Source organism: Phaenicophaeus curvirostris, chromosome 17 (genome assembly GCF_032191515.1).
Source record: "Phaenicophaeus curvirostris isolate KB17595 chromosome 17, BPBGC_Pcur_1.0, whole genome shotgun sequence".
Taxonomy (NCBI): domain Eukaryota; kingdom Metazoa; phylum Chordata; class Aves; order Cuculiformes; family Cuculidae; genus Phaenicophaeus; species Phaenicophaeus curvirostris.
The window spans coordinates 14,579,967-14,605,475 of record NC_091408.1 but is presented as its reverse complement, the minus strand read 5'-3'; the positions used below and the strand labels follow the sequence as shown (position 1 = coordinate 14,605,475).

At 54.5% G+C, this 25,509-nt stretch overlaps 1 protein-coding gene across 14 annotated transcripts in view; it reads right to left on the bottom strand.

The window, feature by feature from the left end:
• The window catches only part of NCOR2 (nuclear receptor corepressor 2), a 258,401-nt gene that overhangs the window by 27,295 nt on the left and 205,597 nt on the right, over positions 1-25,509 (bottom strand). For 12 of the 14 annotated variants that reach the window (XM_069871331.1, XM_069871339.1, XM_069871340.1 and 9 more), the window contains 10 exons: positions 23,141-23,283; positions 17,563-17,710; positions 14,359-14,914; positions 9,044-9,164; positions 7,836-8,073; positions 3,005-3,160; positions 2,296-2,435; positions 2,110-2,215; positions 1,309-1,413; positions 284-387 (listed from right to left, as the gene is read on the bottom strand). In XM_069871331.1, coding sequence (XP_069727432.1) covers positions 284-387; positions 1,309-1,413; positions 2,110-2,215; positions 2,296-2,435; positions 3,005-3,160; positions 7,836-8,073; positions 9,044-9,164; positions 14,359-14,914; positions 17,563-17,710; positions 23,141-23,283 — 1,817 coding nt within the window. The remainder of the gene's footprint in view (positions 1-283; positions 388-1,308; positions 1,414-2,109; positions 2,216-2,295; positions 2,436-3,004; positions 3,161-7,835; positions 8,074-9,043; positions 9,165-14,358; positions 14,915-17,562; positions 17,711-23,140; positions 23,284-25,509) is intronic. The other 2 variants (XM_069871338.1, XM_069871343.1) reach the window with 1 other exon arrangement.

Here is a 25,509-nt window from a genome sequence, read left to right as displayed (position 1 = left end):
ACAGCTATGGAAAACAAAGTGGGGTTTAGATGTGCTGTGAGGCTCTGCATCTCTGCTTGCTGAGCTCTGCTCTTCTGCAGGTTCGGTTCACAGGACAGGGCTTGTGCCAGGCCCAGCGGAGGCTGTTTGAAATGGCTGTGGTCACAGATCTCTCCAAAGGCTCCACAGGACAGGAGCGTTGCAGACCCTGTGCTGCTCAGCCCTGTGTTGCACGCTCAGTGCACCCCACAAATCTCCAACCCCCGTGTCCAGCACCCAGAAGCAAAACCGGCCAGGGACCTACGTGTGTGATGGACCCTCGGTAGGTGATGGGTGACTCCGGAGGGGGTCTGGATGTGGGTGTTCCCTTGGTGATGCTCCCTCCTGAGGCAGAGCTGAGCGAAGCACCTGCAGGACACAAAGCCCATGAGTTGCGGGTTGGATTGTATGTTCAGCACAAAACCTGTGGTGCTGAGACTACTGACTGAGTGCAGGATTTGACTTAATCTCTAGCAAGCTGAGGTACTGGAGGAAAAGCCTTCAAGAGGTCCCGTGCTCTGCAGAGCCCTTCTCACCCTGTCCCCCAAGGACCCAGCCCTGTAGGCGTGGGGCTGGGAGCAGGAAAAGACGGGTATTTTGAGGCTACCAGCACCCTGCTGCCTTCACGGAGAGGCCAGGCAGATTTATGAGCCTGGGAGAAAGCACAGCCTTACCCAGCCTCTCCTGATGTGATCAGAGCAGATCTCTGTCGAGATGCAGCTCGGGGTGGTTTAAGTTCATTCGCGTCTTATCTGTGCCGGGTGGAATGAGTCCACTGCACTTCCTGCGCTGACTGCCTTACTTGGGGGCTTCACAAACCACAATTTACACTTAAAAGCAACACCTTTGCATATATTTTCTTCTGCCTAGCTAATGGGGAAAGAAACACAGAAGAGCTGGATTTAAATGAAATGTGGTCCCTGCCCAGCTGCAGCAGCAATAGCAAAGAGCTTGAAAACCAATTAATGGCATTTAAACAGGTCTCGCTTTGTCTTAACCAACAGATTTTGGGTTGCCCCTTGAACACAAAACCTCTATATCAGGATCAACGTCCAAAGCCCTGATTTGGGGAGATGGTAGAAATGCTGAGAAATTGTACAGACCTATCTGCACTCCCATCCCAGGCAATGCGGGAGAAGAGGGGCAAAGAGACCCATTTGGCTGAGCAGAACCCCAGAAATCAAACCTGAAAGCACCAGGCAGCCACAGTCAGTGCGGTGTTTGCCAGGTTTGCCAGCAGCCCTCCCCTCCCGCAGTTGGGACACGTGCCTCCTGCCCCCAGCTCCTCACCCCGCAAGATGGAGCCCTCCTGGGATGGCTGCAGAACCAGACTTTCCGGCTGGCTGGCCTGGCTTCTAGGAGAAAGTTGTTCCTGCTTTACTCCAGGAAAAGGCACTGGAAAACATTAACCACATATCAGCGTAGGTGCGGGGCACGGGGCTGCTGCCCTCACCTGCTCGAGGCTTTCATCTCCACCAGCCCCAGGCTGGTGCCTCCTTGGTGCCTTCCCCACCCCTGCCACTTTGGGATGGCCTTCACCAGGCTGTGGCGCTTGCCAGAACACACAAATGCTGGTGAGCAAAGCCAGAGCACTGCTCTCACACCTGCTGGGTGCTTTCCACATCAGGAATGGGGCTGGCAGTGCTGGTTTATAATGGGATCCATGAACACTGGGAAATAGGGCCTGGATCCCCACCTTCCCAGACTCGGTCCTGGTCCAAGCTCTCCTACCGTTAAAAACCGCTTCAAAATCTGCAGACTAAACACTTTCTTTGTTCACTTCAGGCCATTTACTCTTTATCCTACCAGCCTAGGGAGCAGCAATAATTTCCTCCCTTCGATCACAGTATTAGCCAGAGAGCGTTTATAGGCTGCGATGCATCCCTGACCGAGTTCTGCTTTCCTATACTGCACAAATTTAGCTCCCTGTGTCTCTGCTCTCCTGATAGCCTAATCCTTTCATCCGCTTAGCAGGTCTCTCTGTGCTCCCTTGCCATGTCCTGTGCTTCTCCTTCCCACTAGGGCACCAGCAAGCTTGCTCCCCGTTGCTCTCACAGCACACGCGAGATCACTCATCTCCCAGTTACTTACCCAGTTTCTTGGGATCCACGGTCAGCGGGAGGCCCATAGTGATGGAGCCGACAGGAACCTTGGCGTGCTCGGAGCTGTAGGGTGTGTGGAGCTGGATGGGCATGCCCTGCGGTGTAAGAGGAGAGGTCAGGGAGTGGCTGCCGGGCCCTGCGAGGCATCCCTGGCTGCTCACACCTGGTACCTTACCTGGGAGATGGATCCGACAGGTCTCTCCAGCACAGAGGGATGCTTGGTGGAGGAGATGAGGGGGGGAGGGTTGGAGATGCTCGCTAGCCTCTGCAGCCCTGAGCGAGAGCTCTCATGCAGGTTTAGCGGGATGGGGTGTCCTGTGCAGAAAACACGAGTGTTAGCAAGAGCGAGGAAAGGCAGTGTGGCTGCAGCTATCAAGAGAGAAAACGAGCGAGGGATGGAGCGGGGGCAGGATGAGGTGAACTGGCCGGCTGTGTCCCTGCACTAGGATCCAAGTCACGCAATTGTTTTGGAAAGAACTGGAATAATTTAAGTCACGGCCTCATCCCTTCTGCAGCCTAAGGATATTCTGCGCCTGACTTGTCTGCCCTCCAGCTGGAGAAGGACAGTGCAGAGAAGGATAAAGCCTGTCTGAGTTCGCACCAAGGGAAGCATCCACACTTCTGTGACAAACAGTGCCCCTAAACCTGCCCCAGCAGGGCTGGGAGACTGGCCTGACCACCCTCAGACCACTGCATTAGCAGCGAGGGAGCTCTGTGCTGGGCCAAAGCAAGGGGGTTAGCAGGTTTATGCTGAGAACTCTCTCTTACCCCCCCTGCAAAAAGCTGCATTGATTTAAGAGTATGACCCGAGACACCGGCTGCAACCACAGCCTCATGCTCGACCCTGGTCAGGACACGCCATGAAGTCGGTGGCTTTTACTTGCCTGGTGGGTTATACTGAAACAAGTGGGGCTCTGCCTGGGGAGAGGTTTTGATCACATCCCGGGAGTAGGACAGGACAGGGGGCCAGCACGAGGTGGCCGCTGGCTCCATGCTCAGTTTCTGAGCCTCTGCGATGGATGAGAAATGCACGGACTTTTCTGCAAGGGAAACAGAAAGCAATCAGCTTGCTCAGTGGCCCTGAGCGGTCCCTGCTGGCACAGGCTGAGAAGCCAGAGCCACGTCCTGGTGTGGGAAGAGCCTTCAGTTCAGTTCAACACAGCCATAAGAGGAGGGCTGAATTCCTTAACCAAAGTAAAAAGAAAAAGTCTTGGTGTCACTGGATTTGGATTTGGATTTGACAGCATTTATTTTACTCAGGGGCTGAAAGTGCGGCGGGGACGATGGATGTCTGTGCTGGTGACTCTGCTGGTTCTTGCTGCCAGCTGGGACCTCCATGGACACCCGACCCCAGCCAGAAGGATGGGATGAACACAGTGCCCAGCTCCTCACCAGGGCTCAGCCACATGAGAATCACTCCTGGACAGACCCTGCCTGTGCCTGCGGCTCTGCACCAGCCTCCACAGCACAGCTGCGGAGGTTAACCATGAGCCTACCGAACCCTTTGCTGAGGTTGAAGACAACAGGCATCAACACTGGCATCCCTCTGGCACGGGGGACATCCAGCAGGCGCCAGCCAACTGGTGACAACACGGTCTGGGTGGTCAGACAGCCAGTGGGCACCCAGGAGTCCCAGGCCGCTGACAGAGACCACTGCGCAGCAGCACACGCGGAACAAGCTCATCCCCACATGGCATCACAATGTGAAAACTCAGCTGCTATTAAAGGATGGCTCCTGGCTACAAACCATTTGCAGAATGCAGGAAGTGGCCAGAAATAATGGTATCAGCTTGTTGGACAGGAAAGGAGTCATGCACACCGCCTCAAGTGACCAGATGTTCTCTGAACACCTGGGACAACTGCACAGTACGAGTCTGCCGGAGGCAAATGAAGATCAAGATGGGCTTCACGGGACGCCCAGATGCCTCCGCGGGGAGCAAGGCAGTTGCTGGTCACCCACAAGGCACCAGGGCTGGGGGCAGGAAAGCTTCCTGAAATTATCTGTCTTGGGGTATACGGGATTCAGCCCGGTTACCAAAAGGCTGCTCAGAGGTCAAGAAGTGCCTGATGATGGAGAAGGCACGTGCTGGGGACACCCAAACCCTACTGCGCTCTGCAGGGGCTGGGGAAGAGGGGCTTCCTATGCACCAACCCAAGTGCATCCTCACGCTTGGCTCAGCAGACAGAGCCTTTTCTGGATGGATTGCAGGCAGGTGTGGTGGGATTTGTTTGTGATCGATAAACACTTTGCACGCCCTTTCTTCCCCAGACCCACCTGTATAAAAGCTGCACTGACCAGAAATTAGAAACTGGGCCATAAACAACAGCAATCACAAATGAACTCAGCCTTTCTTTTTGATAAAAATAGATGCCTTTTTTTTTTGATAAAAATAGATGCCTGAATCCTGCTAAGCCTAATAACAGGGCAAGTAGATTATCAGAGGCCCAGTTTAATGAGGCTTTACTGCATTATCATTATTAATGCTCAGTGTACTCTGAAACCAGGAGATTATTCTTGTTCCCTTCAGTGAGAGAAGAAATCCATTACGCACAGGCAGAGGTGTCCAGGCTCCCACACCCCTGCAGCCAGTGGGGCCAGACCTTGGCTGCAGCCTCTTCTCTCCCCTGGATCCCACAGAGGATCCCTTTGTCCTGCCAGTATGGGGGAATCCAGGCTCATCCTCCAGACTGATGGAGAGGCCCTGGCACATCCACACTCCCCTATTTTCTCCCCTTCAGCTCAGCCTCGCTTGGCTCTCCTCACGCGAAGGCGAACGGCACTGGGATGTCCCAGCTGAAGATCCTCTTCGATGCCAAACCAGTGTCAGCCAAGGCTACGTGCACCCTAGAAGGCTCTTGGAGAGCCTTGTCCTCCTCCCCTCCCCACGGGAGTCGTCCCCTCCCCTGCCTGCCTCTCCAGCCTGTGAAATGTGGCCAGTTCCTAATTGCCACGCATTAGAGGGTGGCTATAACTCAGCCAGCTTTTGATAAAATAGCACTTACGTGGGGAAGAGAGAGTTCCTATTACCATTTATCAAGCCCTGGAATGGGAGTGAAGGAGTCAGAGTTTATATGATCCGTCATCCAAATTAATGCTCTTGGCTCCCCCTCGCCTACAAAGGCCAAATGAAACACAACTAAATCAACACAAAACACAGCACTGGCTTTCAAACAGCCGAGTGATAACCAAAGATACGCCCGACAGCAACTCAGCAGTGGGAAAAAGGATCCGTCTGCCTGTCAATGAGATCCAGCAGGGCTGCCTGCCTCTGCCCAGCCCCGTGACTAGAAGCTCATCTTGGAAGGCAGGGCAGGGGAGGGCAGCACTCAGGAAGGTACAGCTCAGCTGGCTGCCCTCCAAGCCGATACGGCCCCAGCCAGCGGCTGCGAGGCAGCCAACGCCTCAGCCAGGATGTGTGCAAGACTTGGCTTTGAAGCAGATCCAGAGCGGTGTGAAGGATGTTGATCTCTGGAGTGGTTGCAAGAGTTCAAGCTCTCTTATCAAGCAGGGAGGAACGGGAGTACCTGCTCTGGCGGAGCTGACCCCTTGCAGGGGGGCGGCATGGGGCTGCTCTCCTGAAAGCTTTGCAGGGTGTGCTGGACTCTCCTGTTTAATGTGAGGTCCATGTAGAAGTGCTGTGGCAGCACGACAGTCTGCAAACTGGATGCTTCCCACTTCACTGGAATGCTGTGGAGTGCAGAAGAGGGAAGGGACACACAGAGATTTGCCAGGACTATCTGGTTATCTCCCCTCTAGCCCCTGTTCCACAGCCAGGATGTGCTCCAAGAGGCAGGGACAACACTGAGCAGCTGCCTGAGCCCACAGCCAAACTGAAACCAGAGCAATAAGGGACTTGATGTCTCCACTTGAGATGGCTCTCATCACAACCCTGCTGGTTCTCGGATGGGAGATGCATTCCCACCATGAAGAGAGAAGACCAGCTATGGTTCCCTATGGTCCACCTGCAGCCCAGCCCCACGCAGGTACCCAGCAGGCACGCACAGCTCTGCAGGGTATGGAGATCACACAGCTGGAGCCCAAGATCTGCTGAGATGCTTGCAGGGGTGCAGGGAGGTGTAATCAGTTGCATTAACATGGAAGATTCAGAGCACTAGAGAGGTATGAGAGGAGAGAACAAAGTTCTTCATATCATTAGGGTTTTACGAAGAACAAAGGCATAAAAAATCCACCTGGGTATCCCTCCTTTGCATTGAATAATGAAGCCAAGAGGTCGCAGAATAGCGTGGTTCATCTCCAGCCCCTAAACCCTGCCTTGTACCTAACACACACAAATCTGTCCCACCTCCTCATCCTCCTGAAGCCAGGAGGAAGCTGGAGCTGCAGCACTGGGACGCCAGTGGAGAGGACTCCCACTTCAAGCCCTGGCTGTGCCACTTGGCTCACCAGGAAGCTGAGCTGTGCAAGGTCAGATCCACACAGGATTGCAGCACAGGAGATTAAACCCGATTACCTGGTGCTGTGGGGGAGAGATGCAGAGGAACTGTCCTGCCTGGGCAGAAAACACGAGCACAGCAGGATGAGGTCAGGTGGAGGTGGGACTTCACAGACAGCACCATTACAACTCAGCAAAAATTCTCTGTCTTTCAAGACAGAGCTTATATGCAAAACATCCCGGAGGTGTGATGCACACATGGCCTTATTTAATGTTTAAAAAACGTCTGGCCAAATGCCAGCAACCAACTCTTCTTGCAAGCACATCATTCTGCCCAGAGGGTCACGACAGCTTGAAGAATAAATACCTGGGCCTGGACACTGCAGAGCAGGCTGCTGAGATCCTGGCCACTGTAGGGAGAACCAGTGCAGTGATTTTCCAGCAAAGATCACAGCCAGGTCCACTGCAGATCTGTCTCATCGTCATAGTCTCATTCACCTTCCATTTCTAAGCACAAACAGGTCATTTCTGCAGCTGCACCCATCCCTGTGCAGGATCCAGCATCAGGGGACATCACACCCTCCCAGTCCAAACACCCTGCCTCTGATCATGCCACTGGTGACAGCGTCTGATCTTCATGTGCAACCACAGGCTGGTGACAAAGGCTGGGGACAGACTCTGAACAGGAACAGACTCTGATACTCAGATTAAAAACACATTTAGAGGATGGTCTTATCAGGACCTCTAGTCTCTCCTTAACCTTGGTCCCCAGGTGCTCAAGCTAATAATGCTTCAGATGGTCTATGGTGGGAAACTCGGAATTGCTCATTAGGCAGCCAAACCACATCAGAGCTATTCCGGGGAGAAAGCACTGGGAATCTTTACAGGAACCTCTGGACTCCGAGTCACAGTATTAGCATTGATTTTAAATGAAATAATGGTCCCCGCTGAGCATTAAAAGCATTCTTTATAGAAAGCCAGCAAGGTAGAAAAGAGCCATTGTACCCAGACCTCTGGCATACCTCCAGGCCCCTCTGCTCTCAAGCGAATGGCAGAGACGCTAATAAAGGCAATCTTCACCTCCTCAGCGCTCGACACTGGCCCGGTGTTTGCTGTAGACTCAATGAGACATGATGTACTGTCTAATGAACATGGGAAATTAGCCATGCCTCTCTAGTCCTGCTTCAAGATGCTATTAAAGAGCTTTCAAGGGTTGAAGCAAGCTTCCACCTAAGAAGAAGAAAGCTGCCGTCTGCACACAGCTGCACACACCAGGCACTTCTGTGTGGATAAACACGCACCAACACACACTCCCTCCTACCTTCCTTGTCGCCAACAGCGGGGCTTCTGCTCTTTCCCCTGGGACTGCTGCTTGGCTGCTGCTGCTCCTTCTCAGCCTGCTGCTGCTGGGACTGCATGAGCTTGCTCGGGGGCACGTCCTCACGGGCAGACTCGTGGGCTTTCGTGATCTGCTGCTGGTAGAGGGCTAAGGCATGAGGAGGCACCTGAGGCTTTGCGCTCCCACTCTGCAATATCCCCTCTGAGAAACCTTCAGAAATCTGCAAATCAATAAGAGTTGGTGACACTTCCCATATGCTGTTGTCATCCGTAGCAGCCTTGGAGACATCAAGGTGTTACAAGAAGCACCTGCCCCACACTATCACTGCAAGTCTTACCATCCCAAACAAGGCTCCAAAGCTCACCAGCCACAGGACTGAAAAAACTCCACAACCAAGAGCATCAGCTCTGTGCTGGTGACACTACAGGAGAGTCTCAGACCTCCCTTGTTGCAGACCTCAGACCTATAGTTAAGTGCCCAGCTTTTGCCAGACGTTACATTACAGCAGCCACATCTTAAGCCATAACACAAGAAACTGGAAAAGCATCATGAACAGGTCCTCCTCGAGAACTCAAAACCCAAATGCAGGGATTTCCTTCCTGCCCACCCTGCGTGGCTGCTCCTCTAGCATTGACCTTGGAGATACGAGGGTGCTTTCGTCACAGCCCAAACCACTCAACCAGAAGAAACCACCAGCCTTGGAGAATACATGTTATTTCAGTATACAGTTCCTGAATAGCCAAAAAGGGGGACCAAGCAGAGCTTCTGGATGGGGAAGAGCATAAATACTTCTTCCACAGTATCCTTCAAGAACATGAGATGAGAAGTACAGGGCTGGGAAGGTGCACAGTCACTTTTTAAAGTGATGGGAGGCAGCAGTCATGTGGCGACAACAAGCTTTTTCCAGACCTCCCACCACTTTCTGATAAAAGAGCTCAAGGGACATCCACACATTGCTGGCAGTCGCTCCTGCAGCTGGGAACAGGCAGCACACAGAGAGCACCTTCGGCTGGGGATCTTGCACCACCCAAACACAGCTCTGCAGACCATGAGCTTGGCCATCTGCAGGGTTAACCACATCCTTGCAACCCTCACTCAGGTCGTGCAGCAGAGGCAGCCTGATGGAAGAGCACGCATGGTACACGTGGCCACCGCCCTGCCAGCCCCATCTCTCGCCGTGGGGTACTCACGATGGGAGGGATGGCAGCAGCTCGCTGCTTCAGCTGCTTCAGGTCCAGTGGCTTCTGTGGCGAGGAGTTCAGCCTGGCATCGCTCGTGGTGTTGAGCAGGCTTGGCCGAGGGGACAGCAACCTGGACACAGAACACACACGTAAACCAGGCAATGCCACAGACAAGCTCCACTCCTCATCGCTCCCCTGCTCCTTGTACCCCTCTGTTTTATGCTGCCAAGCCTAGAGGTCATTCTCTTCATTAGAAGATCATGTTGGACCACTGCTTGTTGCTGGGACTTCAGACTCTCGAACGCAACGTGCGCTTGGGCTTCCAGCACTGCAAACTGCAGCCCTGGCCCCAAACCTATTTAGATGGCAACCACCACTCCAAATATCTCAGCATCCACCGCAAGGATGCTTGTCCAACAGGACGCTGCTAAGCAGGAAAATCTGCTGCATTGCCCAGAGCACAGGGGTCCTGCAGGTGCTGGGGAGGTGTCTCAACCTTAATCTTGGTGGGCTGCAGGCATCCCTGCGTTGTTTCGGTCAAGGGGGGCAGGCCCAGAGAGGAATGCAACCCGGCCCAGCAATGTCCAGCTAGCAACTGGGGCAACTTTGCCACAGGACGATGAGGCTGAAGGGAGGCAAAGAGCAGGAAGGGATTCAAACCCTGGTTTCCAGAGAAGACAACCATTGTGAGGCTGTGTGCTTAAACAAGATCATTACATCCAACTCAACAGGCTCTCAAGTCCTCTTTCCCTCATCTCCTACGCTAACTATTTCTAGCAAATCTGTTCTTGTCCAGAATAAACCCGAGGGAGAACTGGAGCATGGAGCCAGAGCCAGGAGTTACAAAGCAGGGTGACTAGTTCATATCTCACTTGGGCACCACGCCATTCTCTGGAGCTCACACATGGTGCTCAGCCAGTGCATCGGATCAGCCTCATGATTCTCTTCAAGGACTGTCTTTTATCAAGGTGCTAAAGCCTGGGCAAGCAACCATGTGCAGGTGGCTTGGGCACTTGATCACTTGAAAGACAGGAGGCTGGATTTGGATGGGATTTGCATCCTTGCACCCCCTCCATTTGCTCTTCCCCTTGGCTGTTTGAGTTGTCTGGTAGACAGTCAGAGGGCTGCACCAAGCCCCCGTGCCAACAGTAAGAGGTGGGCATCTCCATGTTGCCACTGAAACAGGACTGGTATGGAGATGTGTGAAACCCATGGGTCAAACCCTTGGTGCATCCAGCTCCTAAACTTGTGCTGAGACCCTGGGGACCATGTCTTTCCAGGCCATCTCCACTTTCTCTCCTTCCTGACTCCAACTTGCTGAAGCCAGTTCATAGTTTTCAAGCTTTATAGTTTGATTTGTTTATTTTAGCTGTTATTTCACCGCTCTCTTCAGCCTATAAATTTCAAGGTCATCCCATGCTCACCCTTGGATGAATAAACAAGCGTGGCGGGGCCATGTGCAGGGAATAAACTCATTGTGGTGCTGGGACTGCCCCAGCCCTCGCTCTGCGCAGCGCTCAGCATCAGAGCAGAAGGGAACCCACCTCCAGATTGGGATCGAGGTGCTTTGGTGAGGCACCCAGACGAGACCATGTGAGGGGCAGCAAATCTGAGCTGCTCCCAAATAATTGCAATGATGTCTACCTGTGGGGCCACAAGGGTGTGGTGAAGCTGTGCCGGGGAGGACACGGGGCTCTGGGCAGGGTGCACTGCCCCCAGGACTGCTGAGGTGTGGCTGGGGACAAGGGCACCCAGCACTTGCTCTTGAGACCTTGGCACCATGCTGAGTTGCGGTTCTGCTCCTTTGGGGCTCTGGGCTGAGGAAAGCCCAGGTTCGCAGCAAGTTCTGCAGCCTTGGCCCCGCTCGCCTGGCACTTTGGGCTCTGATTTTGCCCAAAAGGGCTGATCATTTTTATTATTTTTAAAAAAGGGCAATTTTTTTCTGGGCAAGCCTCATCTGGGAGCCAGGGCAGCCAGTGCTGCCAGCCAGCTTGGCTCCTGGTGCTGGCAAACAGCTCCTCTGCTCCACTTCCCTCCCGATGCCAGGGCTGCCAGCCTGGTGACGTGTCGCCCCGGGGCTGAGATGGGTCCTGGTGCTCACCGGGATGTGACCAACCCGGCAGCGCTGAGCTAGCTCCACTTCACTAGTGTCATGGGACAGATCTCAGCAGCTGCAGTTGTGTTCAGCACCGCTCTTCTCCACAGCAGGAGAAGGACACACACCTAAACAGCCTGATCTTCCAGAGAGTAGGAAGCCTGATCAGCAAGCAGGGCCCTGCCTGCCCCGGCAAAGCAAGTGCCCCTCCAGTCAACCCGTGCACTCACGGCGCTTGCAGAGATGTATTTAAGCACCCTATGGGTCCCTCTAAGCACACTTAATCGCCTCAGGTTTTTGAAAGCCTTCAGGGATCCTTATGCTCAGTAAACCAGAGTCAGTATTAAATTCATCAATATGCAAATAATCTAATTTATTGTGTCTCTCCCAGCAGATCTTGCACTGGACACAGGGCTCTCTGCTGGGTGCTGTGCTCTGGAAGGCACCGGCTGAACAACCCTCAGCATCTCACAGCCACCTGCTGCCAACCTGGGGTGTCCCAAACCCAACCAGCAGTCCCAAACACAGGAAAAGGGTTTGAGCAGGTAGATGTTGACACAACCACATGTGAGCCTTGGCAGTGTGGAAATGTCCCCTCCCAGGCACGAAGCGCTAAGTGTAATCAGGACTGTGTTCCACACAATCCTTCACCTTCCATCGCTGAGACAGGGACCAGATTCTTTGCCAGGTGAGCCAACACACTGATACATGACCCAGCCAAACGCAATTCCTTGCACATGCAGTGGTTGTGCAAAGGCAACGGCTCCCAGATCTTCCCAACGGGCTCCCCCCCAAGCCAGGGCCACAGCAGCGCTGCGGTGCTGGCCCAGCACAGCCCTCGCACCTCCGGCAGCGCGGGGGTGGCTTGGTGCTGCCTACGGGCAGGCGCCTCCTCCGTGCGCTGCGGGGCTGCAGCGGGTGACTGTGCGTGGCCTCCCTCATACGTTCCCATCTGGCGTGACCTCGTGCTGAACCACAGACTGACAGTGCTAGCAGCAGCCCTCTTGCAGCACACACTGCATGGAATCACAGACAGTTAACTGCCTTCTTCAGCTTTGATGAGTTAAAGCTGTGACTGCTTATCCTGGGCTTGTATTTGCCAGTGCAAACTGCAGGAGGACACAAAAAAGGTTGCCCTTATGTCTCACACCAACCCTGCACACATTCCCTCTGCCGTGGGGACACCCCAGCCACCCTCCGTCCCCTTCTGGGAGATGTCGCGGACAGCTCGATGCTTCTCCAAGTGCAGGAAGAGCACCCACGCCCCGCCGGCACCGGGTGGGTGGGTGAGCATCGGGTGATGCAGTGACGGGGCGGCTCACGCGGCATCTTGGCTGCCTCGTCCCGCTCATTGCAAGTCACGCTGCAGCAGCACAGCTGCGGAAAACGCCTGCGAGCGTTTGGGAAAGGCTAACGGGAAAGGCAAGGGAGCAAAGCTACGCTGGGGAAGGGCACAGAGTCCTCACCGGGAGCAGGACTGTGCTGGAAACTCCGATCTGGCTGCAGACTGCCTCATGGGTGCTCCCAGCCTGGGCAGCACCGGGCGCCAGTGTCGGCTCAGCATTCCTGCGCCGGCAAGCTCTGGATGAGAGGAGTGGCCCAGGAGCTGCAAGGACGCCTGTTCAATGTTTTATATTCCTGGAAGCTGGTAACTGTTTGACAAGTGAGATGGGTGCTGACTCAGCAAGGAGCTGGGGATGAAAAAGTTGCTCCCAAGACAACTTGCTCTGTACAAGCTGCTGCTGTCCAATCTTCAGTTGGGTTAATGTTAAACTTGAGGAGTGCAGCCCCACTGGCTTCACTCTCCCTTGCTGGGAGGTTTTCTCCTGTCTAGGAAGTAGAAGAGGGTGGAGAGGGGTAGTGCTGGACTCCAGCCACTGCTGGAGAGGAGCACTGCAGCCAAGAGGCCCCAGATCTGCCATGACGCTGGAGCCAACGGCATCTGCACCACCCCTCGGCACCCTCAGTGCTGCTTCCAGCCGCTTGGCAGCAAGAGGAGCTGCTCTCCTGGCGTGGCCGGGCAGCACAGAGGATGTTCCTGCACCAGTAGCACCCACCCACTGGCTCCTGCATCCATCACCAGGAAAGCGTAGCTGCCAGGAGGGGTGGTGGAGATGCACAGTGGCTCCTGGCTGCCATCTTCCACTGCTTTGCTTGGTTGTTTTTTAAACAGCCCCATCTCCAGCGCTGCAGGCAGCCCGCCCAGCCTGGCAGCACCCATCTTGCTGCCAAACTGCCCCCTGCATGCCCACAGGAGGCATGTGAGGAGTGGGATGTGGGATGCCAGCCTCCAGTCCTGGCCCAGCTCTGAGGCAGCAGGGGACTGCTGACCCTACGTGCAAAGGCAGGGTGGACTCAGGAGTCCCACCTGGCCCAGGAGCCAGCATCGATAGCAGCAGAAGCTGCCAGAGAAATCAGTACTACAAAGACACATGTATTCATACATATTCTTCAAAAAATAGGAAACTCTCTCTCCATTTATGAGGCTCTCAGGTGGGAAGTGCTCTGTTGGAAAAGCCAGGAGAGGAGCAGGATGTTTCTCCAAGGAAGAGGCCAGTGTTTCCCCTCCCTGTCCCAAGAACCATCCATGAAGGGTCCAAGGTATCCCTGGATGCCGGCCCCAGGGGAGGGTGGAGGGCTTGGGACCGCAGTGGCTCAGGTGCAGATCCAGTTGCATGGCCCCAGGAAAGCTCACGCAAGCCCACACCATTCTCCCTTTACAGCCAGGATGGATAACTCAGCCCTACAAATCCAAGCAGCACCTCCGCCAAGGGAGCAACTTGCCCCCTCTCTGCACTTTGAACATATCCCTGAAGTCACATCTCTTCGGTCAGTGCCAGCTCAGCCACAAGCTGTTCCCAGCCCTGGATGCTGGCACATCACCCCATGAGGACACGTCCTGCTCCGTTGCATCACCCATACGGGCTGCCAGCAGCAGATGCAGCAGCTCTGCGCCTAACACCTTGCCTGCAGTCATTGTCCAGTAGCACCCACACGCTGGGACATCGCACTGCTCATTGCGTCATGGCCCCTTTGCAAAGCGATAGCCAAAGGGTCATGACCACACAAGGACACAGCTGGGCATGTTCCTTTACCTGGGGAAGAGCCTGAGAGTTCATATCGCCAAGGAGGAGCTCATGAAAGTGCACGTGGGCACTGTGGCACACAACAGAGATGCTCACCTGGCCCTTAGGCCATTCACTTGCCCACCTCTCTCCCTTGATCCTACCTGCTCTTGTCCACAGCATCCTGCTCATCCATCTCATCCGCGCTGCAGGTCGCACTGGAGTCACTGTCGGGGTTCACTCCGGGACCTTTAGTGCCTTTATGACTCTCCTTCTTCTCAGCCTTCGGTGCCCCCTCCATCCCCGCTGCCCCTCCACCGCTGACACTGCTCTCTGCCTTCTTGTCATTCCCCTTGTCCTTCTCCTGGCTGTCTTCGTTCTCCTCCTTCTTCACCTCGCTCTTGCAGGGCTCTTCGCTCACCTTCTCCTCCGGCTCCTCCGTTTTCACCACGTCCACCACCAGGTCCTCCTGCACTTTCTCCTCGCTGCTGGGCGGCTCTGGAGCTGCCTCTGGTGGAGGGCTGGTAGCAGGAGCAGGGTTCGTGGTGGGAGCAGGGGGTGCGTCAGGGGGTGTAGGAGCCTCTTCCAACTTGACTGCTGGTTCGGCGCTGGAGTCACCTCCCGGTCCAGGTGGTGCCTTGGCCCCGTTTTCGCCTCCTTCTTTGGCTTCAGGCCTTGGTGAGGGAATACTCTCAGTGTCGGAGCTGTTATTTACTGCAGCTGAGAAAAGGGAAGAAATAAAAATAAGGATCAGCCCGAGATTCTCGCTTCCCATATCGCTGCCTCCGCCTCCTCCCATGGGAGGAGAACGCCCTCATTCCTTCAAGGGGGAGACGATCCCAGGGCTGGGAGAGCTGTGCTGGGATCCAGAGCCTACTGAGCAGATGCTCTGGGGGCCCCTTTGCTTGCCCAGAATGATGACTGTTGTTAACCCCCATCCAAATGCAAAACCACACATCCAAAAAGCTGGAGACTATGGAGGGTGAGCAACTGGGAAGCTGGATTTTAAGGAAACACTCCGGCTGCCGGCTGGATCTGCAGGACAGGACCTGTTCCCTCTTCAGCCTCTCACCCATGGCTCTGGATCAGCTCTGCTCCCCCGGGACCAGCACCTCGCTGGCACTCTGCTCGCTGACTGATGTTGCCTGTGTCCCTGGCTCTGCCACCCCCAGGGCAGCTGGGGACAATCCCAAAACACTGCACATGTTTGTTGTTATTTAAGCTGCCAGTGGCAAAAGAAAGGAGGTCAGAGCTGGCGAAAGCAAAGTGCTGGCAGTGCTGCAGGACAGGTTAATTATTACCTGGAAAGGATCACTCTCAAATCTGCCACCAACAGCTTGAAGCGAGCTGGAAGCACAAGCATTCATGCCCTGCTGCAAGTCAAGGTGCTGCTGAGAGACTGTTTCTATGGCTGGAGAGAGGATTGCTTCCTCCAAGCCTTTGCAGGACAAACACAGCCAGGGCCAGGAGCACCAGGAGACTTCCATGGTCCCACCTCAGCATGTCCCCAGCAGGCACAGCTCTCATATTCATGCCTGAAGCCTTCCAACTGTGCATAACTTGACGTATCTCTCTGCCTAGCAGCATGGACAGCTTTAAACACCAGCAAGATGAGTGGCACAGAGGGACTGTGTCTGAAGAGTTGTACGTCAGAGCACATCCATCTCTCCTTTGCACGAAAATGTGCCACCCTCGTCAAGAATCTCACCCTTCCCCAACCTTTTCTCACTTGCAATCAAGCAATGAGGTCTCCTGTCCCCCATCAGGAACAAGGTTTACAGTGTGCTCAGCCAAACTCTCCCTGACTGACACTTGAAGCTACTCTGAACGCCACACTGAGACATCCAACGGTGGCTTGCCCCAGGCTCAGCCAAGCTCTAGGCTCCAGCACACTCCCTCCAGATGCTGAATCTGCGGTCTACACCGTAACTCCCACGCCAATTCCTTGCCTCTTCCCTCCCTGCCTGGCCACGTGGCTCTGTGACCCCAGGCTATCGCCTGAGCATCCCCAAAGGTCACCCCAGAGCCAGCGGCCGTCTTGTGTATCATCACCCTGGCACTTCTGTGCCCTTGACATCCCTTCCCCACCCGCTTATGCCATTCTTCAGCTCTGTAGCCCACCCCAGCCACGGAATACAAGATGAGGCTTGGAACATAAGGCTCAGAAGCATGTCAAGAGATCCGTCTCTAATCTCAAGAATACATTGTTTCCTCTCAGGCACTCTTACAAAGAGCAATAACTACCTTTTACTTTGTGTCTCTGAGTCACGTATCACCTCGCACAAAGATTTACCTGGAATCTGCCTTGTAATGAGTCACTTGCAATGCTGATTTGAAAAGATTTCCCATTTTGAGTCCCATTAGCCTGGGTGCTAAGGCCAGGAGCCAGCATGGTGCCAGCAGTGCCAGTTAAGTTATTAAATTACTTTGACAAAAGTCAAATAGGGCTATTGTTGGAAAATTATGCACATTTTCTCCAAATTTGCTGCCGTGCTTTCTAAGCGATAAATAGCTGAAAATTGTCACTTTCAAGTTGTTTCCTTTCTTTGGTATAGCTGGGAGGGAGGAAAACGCTGCCTTTAAAGGGAAAGGAGGAGGAAAAGACCTGCTACGGTTCACCAGCCTCACTGATGGGAGATCACAGCTTCCCCTTCCTTTGCTGGCAGCAGCAGCAGCGATGCCCTAATGGGACGGGGATGGACACACCAAAACCTTGAGTCAATGCTAAGCTCCTCAAGAGCCCGCAGTTACAGCCCTGTAGAGTGCATGGGGACCCTCCTTTTGGGAAAAACACCAGGAAATGCAGTTTACAAAAGCAGAGAAGCGTGCCAGGCCCCAGTAAGCTGGGTGCTCTGGGGGGCGTGTGCTGATGGAAATTGGAAACCGAAGGACTTGCTCTCCTCCAGGGTGAGGAGAAGCTGCTGGGATCACTCCAAGTCCCGGGTCAGGCCTTTACGTGCAGCCTTGATGCAAGGAATGAGGAGCCCACGGGTCACGAAGGCAGCCACACACCTCTCCATGCCTGCTGTGGGTGCCTGGTAGCCATGGCTGAGGCTGCTGGCAACAGAGCTCCTGCACTGCACGACCTTCCCAAAACAAACATCTCTCCAGACAGACATAGGAGGAGGAAAGTGATCCAGGGCACTCCTCGCAAGTGTAAAATACAGACGTATTCAAAACCCTATGAGCCTCTCGTGTTGCGGGATGCCATCATCTCGGTGTGGCACTGGGGTGACAGACGCAACCCCCCTCCAGCGCTGACATTTGCAGCCCCACAGAGGCCATGCATGTTGCCTCTACCACAACCATACAGCAAAGCCAGAAGAGTTGAGCACTTCCCCCACATCACAGCCTCCCTTCTGCCTCACCCTCTGCCTCCTCAGCCATCTCCTCCTCGTTGCCGCTCGTCCCCGACACCTCCATCTCCTCGTCCTCGGCCACGGGAGGGAAGGCAGCTTCTTCATTTTGAACAGTGGTGCCTTTTTTCTTCTTTCTCTTGGCGTTCCTTTCTTTCTCCTGGGGAAGAGACAGAGGATAGTAAGAAGGAAAGCCTAGCAGGACAGGGTGCACACAGCACTGGTCCTGTTTGAAGGGCCAAGAGGGATGCGAACACTGCCACAGCTCTTCTGAGTAAACCCTCTGAAAATCAGTCCTCCGGGACTGGACCTGCCAGCTGAAAGCCTGGCAGCACGGCCTCAACTGGCCAAAAGTTTTGACTACCACTCAATGGGCAGCGCAGCTCCAGGCAGAGCTCCAGCCCCAGGTGGTGGTGAGATGGCACTGACGCGTGGACAAGGGACATACGCAGAAGCCGGCAGGGCAAGAGCTGTGGTCCCACATTCACCCATCACACAGGTGGGACAGGTCCGTCCTGCACACCGCTAGAGACCGGCTCCAGCTACACAAATGTGCGCGGCCGCAGCCTGACGCTCATCTGCAGATAACAACACTGATGCCCCAGACAGGGCCCAGCCAGTGTTTTTGTGCACCAGCTTTCGTGAACCCTATGGCAGGCGCTGCCAAAGGACTTTGACTCCTGTGCCAGGGAGGCCGTTGCCAGTGGGGACGCTCCGTGCAGCACAGCATCCTGAAGACGAGCTACTGGGTGCATCGTCCTGCCCTGGGACAGCCCTGTCCTTGCTCGCTGGGGCATGTGCTGCAGCTGTGAGGGCACAGAGAGCTGCTCCCTCCTGCCGAACTGAAGGAAAAGTCTTGGCTTTGCTATTGTTTCCTGCTCTTGTTGCTTGAGTAAATATTGCCAGTAGGAACAGGCCCATCATCTCCGGCTCTCCCTGCAAACCCCACACGAATGACGTGTGTAGGACGTTTATTTACATGGATGAAAAGATAAAGCCATGGTGGAAACGCTAACTTTGCTGCTGGATATCTGTGCTGGGAAGAGCTGGCTCCCCCTTCTCCCCCCTGCAACTTTCCAATCCTTTAAAAAACTTCCAGATAAAACAAACAAATAAAACTGCTTTTTGCTTGGAAACACTGCTTGCCGAAAATCTATTTTTATCAAACTGTGCAGGAGAGAGGGAAAAAAGGCACTTGAGGAAGGGCTCTGAGGAGGTGCGGAGAGGCAGCAGGAGGAAGGCAGGGCTCCGCGGTGCCCTTGCCGTGTCCTGGTGGCGGCAGCGATGCCCCGGCACTGCCGGCACTCGCACCTCTGCCACAGCGGCGATTCAGCAACCGCACGTTTCTGTCTGAAGCAGCAGTTCCCCATCATGCTAATGCACTGACAAAGCGCTGACGTTACTATGGCAAAGACTTCTCTGCCTCTTACTCACGGGTCCGTGACTCAGCCGCGGGCAGGAGTGGGCTCCTCGCTGGGGAATTAGCCGGGAACCAGTCTCCACCTCAGCATCCTAGTTGGCCCGAGCTCAGGGGCCCGCGAGTGAACTGCCCCGGGGGCACCGCGGGTTCCCCTCCCAGCAGACCCTACTGCCCGTATTTGGGGAAGACGATACGAATCAGACAGCCGATTCTGGCTACATCTAGAGACAACGTTCAGGCCACCACCTCACCCCAGCCCCCTTGTGCCACCTTGCTCCAGGCACTCTGCCCAGGAAAGAGTCCCTCGCTGCTTTGCCTCTGTAAGCAACCACAGGGCTGATCCTAACCACGACTGCAGCTGATATGGAAGAGTCTGTAAGCTATGCCTAGGACCAGGGGTCTCCCATCATCACAACGTCCTCTTAATCCAAGTGATGACTTGTGTGGCCACAGAAAGGTGCCAGGACCATTTGCTGTGGGCACTTTGGTGCCCGTTTGTGCTGTACTGGTCCACAGGGTCTCTGTTCTCTACCTGCCACCAGGTATTTTTGCAGGATTAACCCAGGACTTGGTGCCACTTGAGCAGTCTGCCTTGCCAAGACTACCAAGGAGATACGCTGTGTGCAGTGAGAACAGAACCCCACACAAGAGGTCACTCCATAGCTGCTCCTCTGAGTGGCCCTCCTTGACACTCGGTCCCCAGCCAGCCCCGTCACATCGACTCCCAGCCTGGTGGCGATGGGCAGCTCTTCTTCTGCCTCCCTTTCTGCTGTCCCAGGCGCTGGACACTGCCTCCCACTGTTCAAGTTCACCTGCACTGTCCATCCTGGAGGAGGAGTTGGAGATGCCACCAGCCCAAGGGCATGATATTTCTCTATCCTTCTGCCCTGCAGGTAGAGCAACCATCCTGATAAATTTGGCCTCTCCTCTCCTGACAGGGCAGGAACAGCAAAACAGCTTCCAAACCCGCTACCAACACAGGTGCCTCCATCAGCACCAGCCTCCACCTCTCATAAAAGCAGGATCAGGTAGTCTCAGACTGGTGTGACATAACAACGCGTCTCTGAGACCACACCAGCACTAGGTCTAACCACAGAGTGACTCCCATGCTCTGCTGTGGGAGCAGCCAGTAGCGATGGGAAGGGGCAGAGCGGTGACCCTGCAGGCAGGACCTCACTGCCACTGCGGTGAGGAGGGTCTCGGTTTCCATTCCTGAGACCGAGGCAAGGCAGACTTCTTGTTCACATTCCAGAAGAAGAGGCCATCAGGCTGTCCTCCTGGAGCAGCTTTGCTGTGCAATGCCAGCACCACCAAAAAAAGCAAGGAACTGCAGAGATGTTCCTCAGAGGTCCAAAAGATTGATCCTCCAAGCAAAACCAGCACTGGCCCAGGCGATAACTCACCCATGTTCACTGCACAAGCCAAAACAATTCCAAGCAGTCACTAAACCAAAGCGACAATGATACCACAAAGAGGTCCTGGCAAAGACAGCGCCTAATCTCTAACTGCTAACAAAAAGAGCAGCTCTGAGGACACTCTGTATCCCAATGCCCTCTTTCCTTAAATGCCAAGATTAGAGAGTGCAGCGTGCAGAAGGTCAAGGCTAAATGACGTGGATGCCCGGGACACATCTGAGCTGCTCGGCAGTGAAACCAAGCCAAAACACACAGCAGGGCAGATAAAGCAAAGCCTCAAAGTGGCCTGACCCTGCCCCAGCAGTAACAGGCTGCCTGTCCCACGGAGCAGGAACACCTCGATTCACTGGGGCGCTTGCAAGAGGGAGGAGGGTGAGGATCTGCGGCACCCAACCCCATCAGAGCAGGGGCTGCAGTGGGACTCACCTCCTCGAATGGGCTGGAGAAGGGTCTCATGAGCATTGAGCACCTCAGGGGACAGGGGGAAACGGAGCTCCATGCACCGATGGCCCCTGTGCGGCTCCCTAGCCCCTGCTTACTCTTGCCCCAGGGGAGAACCTCTCCAGAGAAAGGGTGGGTCTTCAAATTAAAACCCCAAACAGCATACAGGAGTATGTGGACCATGTGGGCTCCGAAGAGGCAGGGAAGGACAGTCACCATGCCAGACACTTTTGCCTGATGCAACACAAACCCTTCTCCATCCTAATGCTGAATGCTCCCTGCATACTCAGAGGGAGGGTCCCACGGTCCCCAGAGCAGCTTGGGCTCTGGCCAGCCAGGGTTCAGTACGCAAGGAGACAAGGGTCTGCTGAAACGCCTGGCCCCATCCCTCCCAACACCGTCCCAGTGTGGGGAACAGCAATAGCCCACTCTGCATTGTGCCGTGCCACGTTTTGCGGACAGAGGGACCTCGCCAGACTCTGCTTCCCATCCCACAGCGGTCACTGCTGCCTGCCAGTCCCTGCAGCTCCTCAAATCGCTTTCCCGCTGCTGAAAGCCAGTGTCACACCTACCTGGAAGAGGAGGCTACAATAGTAACGAGTCCCATTTAGGAAACAAATGAGATTCACTAACTCAATTTACTCAGTAAACAACAGGGAGAAAATCAGAACCAGCGTGTTTCCCCACATATGATCAGTGATCGCTGTTGGCGGCGAGGTCACACAATAATATGAGGATGTCATAACAAAACCGGGTGATGCCACCCTGCCTCGCCACGCACTCCCTCCACAGAGGACACGGCTGACTGCTGGCTATAGGATGAGACTGGGAGGCTTGGTTTGGTTGTGAATATATTTAGGAGTCAGGAAGGAAGGTCTACGGCAATTTAATCTCAGTTCTTCTTTTATTTTATTCAGCTTTCTGGCATCTGCTGTTGCCACAAAACAATAGAGCACAATAAATAACAGCTGAACATTCATTGTTCTTCTCCACAACCAAATCCCATAGCCTCTGATGCTCAAAAAATAAAATGATGATGCTGATATAAACTGCAAGTGAGAGTGAGCAATTAGACTGGAGAAGTCTAGCGGCTGCCTTGGAGGGACGGATACAGGGAAAAATGTGGTTCTGCAGAAAAACACTTCCGTGATATAATTTCTGCAACATTAGGAAGAAGAGTAAATTAATATACACCGGCTCCACTGCCAGTGAAGCCACATGATCTTATTTCAGATTTTCCCCAGTAATGAACAATGATATCTTTATAATGTAACGTTTTACGTTCAAAGGGCTTGATGCACATTTCATTCCAGTCTTTATGTTGGTTTTGGGGTCTTTTATACAGTTTGTTTGCTTTGTTTCTAAAAACAATTCAGTGAAACATGGGAACACAGGAGTTTCTCTGTGCATAGAGAATTAATAAAAAAGAATCGCCGATGTCTTCTCTTTCTCTCATTCCTATAGACTGACTAGGATATTAAATTCCTGGATGAGTCATTGAATGTTTTCCTGTCTTTCTTTATACTCTTGCTGTAATAGCTTGCTTGGAGAGATTCCTGCATTGAACATTGTCCTTTGCATTTTCAAAGCACCCCTTGGGGGTTTAGCCATGTGAATTCTATTAGCCAGAAACTGGAAACCCCAGGATACTCTACAAATGAAATAATTATAATTCTTAGTTGCTCTTAGCAGGCCATCCTATCTCCAGAACACCAAACAAGTCCCACTTGATTCATAACCTGCACCGCTTGCCAGAAAAGAAGCAGCATCAGCCCCTTCTGACAGGTAAACTGAGGCACAGAGAGATGTACGCATCTGCTCATAGCCCCAAAGACAACTAACACCTGCACCGAGACCGACCTTTCCTGGCACTGTCCTAAACCTCTGCATTTCTTTGAGACAAACCAGCAGTTGACCAGGTAGCTGTGATACCTGCACGGCGCAGATCTGCGGGGTCCAGCCAGGCTCTACGCTCCCCAGGGTGGAACAGTACGACATCGTCAGCCTCGAAGCATCTGCACAGCTGTGACTGAGCTCGCAACCTGGCCAACACACCACAACCCCGCTCCTCCTTCTGCTTCTTCTTATCTCTCCGCGTACCAGCCATGCTCCAGACACCCAGGCACCTCCCACACAGCAGCTCCCCCTCCTCCAGACCTCCCCAGGCCAAGCAGGTGAACAACCGGTCTCCTGCACTGCTTCCCGCTCCCTAGAGCTTTCAGTCCGAGATGGTAAAGATCCCCCTTGGCTGAAGGAAGCACACAAGCACTTGCTGAGAAATATCTACAGGTGTGGGCTGGGATGGGGCTCTCACCATTTTCAGTTTGTGCTGCTGTAGGATCTCATCCAGGTTCTGCCTCTTCTTGTAGTTGAAGTAGAAGTTTTTGCACTGTGACACGGTCTTGGAGCCCACCATCCTGGCAATGGCCGACCAGTTCCGCCCATGCTCAAGGAGACCTGTGGTCACACGAGGTAAAAAGGAGAAGGGTTTAAGACCAGATACGCTCACAGAAGGGCAGCATTAGCCACGCAGGATAGGAAACATCCTCTGCACAAGCCAAACTCCGAAGGAACAATACAGTCACTAGCACCCGTCTGAATGGCTTCCTAGGCCAGGGGATGACCTACGAGAGCCTGTTTTTCTTTCCAAAGGGAAAAAAAGGCACTATGCTGACCGCCTCTGGAACAAAATACGTCCCACAGCTATGTCTCAGCCAGCCACCAGGCAGTCAGGAGGGTGAGTGGTGCACCCTTCCCTTTGCAATAGTCGCAGGAGGTGTTGCCACGCTCAGGAGAACTTGGGGCAGCAATTCTCAGTCCCCACCATGACGCAAAGGCTCTCCCCACACTCCTGTGCTCCAGGGATGACTTTGACTGGGGTGACAAGGCAGTTCAAGGGGCTGGAGCAGAGAAGTCCTGTTGTGGACGGGGAGAAGGAGCCCAGGCATAGGTGGCCGCACGATGCAGTGAAGCCCAGGTGATGTCCCAGGCTGGGAAGAGTTGCTGGGGGATTAGTGCCGATCGCAGGCTCATGAGCAAAAGCAGCTTCCCAGGTCAGGCATCTTGCCAAAGGCTGGCAATCCTGGCCAGCCCGTGCCACCTGAGGATGAGGCTCCTGCTAGCACTGGGGCGACCCCGTGGGATGGTGGAGGAGGAAGGAGCAAGTCCACACCCTGTGTCCTCATGGGCTCTGCACAGGTGCTTGGGCACCCGTGGTCCTGCAGCTGGAGGTGACAATCACAGCGGGCACACCCCAGCTCATCCATATGAGGCTCCTGGAGGTGACCTGGGTGAGGGCCATCCAGGCTTTCTGGCAAATAAAACCCCACAGTCTGCAATCCTTCCCGGTGCGTGGCTGGTCCTTCCCATGGTGCCTGGTAGGGCTGGAGATGCCACCAGCCTGCAGGAAGCTGCTGGCCCAGCTGGGTCGTTCCAGTCCTTCTGGCTCCTGGCCACCCATGTGATGCCACCATCAGGCCAACAGCTCCCCACGTCCTCTCCTGCACCTTGTGTAGGGCACAGGATGGAGAGACTATGAGCCCAGGAGCACGGTACTGTCACAAAAGGTGACTTCAAGATGAAAACCAGCAGGGAATGAACCTGCTAAGAGCATCTTTCTCTTTCATTGGGAGTTTTTCTGCACCACCAATCATGTAGCCTGGGAAGAGGCACTGCCTACGCAACTCCATCATCCACGTCCTGCTCTGATGCCGTGGGGCTCAGGACCACAACGAGTCCTATGTTAGGACTCCTGGTAACAGCCCTGCTTATGCCTGGGAGCCACAGCAGCTGTGCCCCAGCCTGGTCCTGCTGCCAGCCTTCAGCCATGCTGCTGCCACGTGTCACCTCTGAGCCCCAGCCTGGACCTAAGGGCCAGCCCAACCTCTGCTTCAACCCAACAACAATCCCCCCGTGCTGGGATGGACTGATGTCAGCACAGCGACGAGCCATCGGGGCCCAAGGGACGCAGCTTCAGCTGGGATGCACACACCTGGGTGAGGTGAAGGCACGGCATGGGGGCTGTGGGCATGCCTGCATCAAACAGGCAGCACCATGCATCCCGGGAGAGAAGAAACGTCTCCCTGCTTCCCAGGTCCCGGAGGAAATCAGTGATACCCAGCATGGCAGGAGTTAACAGCCAGCCTGTGCGGGTATCCTGCTCCTTCCCAGCACCAGGGCTTATCAAATTGCATGAAAGGGGCAGGCATAACAGGGCATCGAGCACCACAAAAGGCCGTGGCCAGCCAAGAAACAAGTTTGAGCTTTAACTCTGCAACTCCCAGCCTTGCTCCAGCCAAACCCACGAACTCCGTCACCCCACTGGCGGGCCGGGACTTCTTCAAAATAATAATAAATAAAAAAAGAGGACGTCCGGCCACCAACCGCGAGAGATAACGAGCTGGGGTGGGAGTCCTCCCCTCCGGTTGCTGAAGGCTGCAGGGGAAAACAGGAGGGTCCCCTGTGTCACAACCTGTCCTCTGTGTCACAACCCATCGCTGCCGTCCAGAGCAAACAAACGGCTTCGTCCCCTTTGCTCATCACCTCACTGGTGGCCCCACACCAAGTGTGATGGCCGGGGCTGGAGCTGTTTGTTGCGCCCCGGCGTAGCCCCAAAGCATAAGCGCTGGCAGTGGCGCAGCGTGAGCTCCGGTGCTTCAGCGTGTGAGATGCCGTGCCACCCAT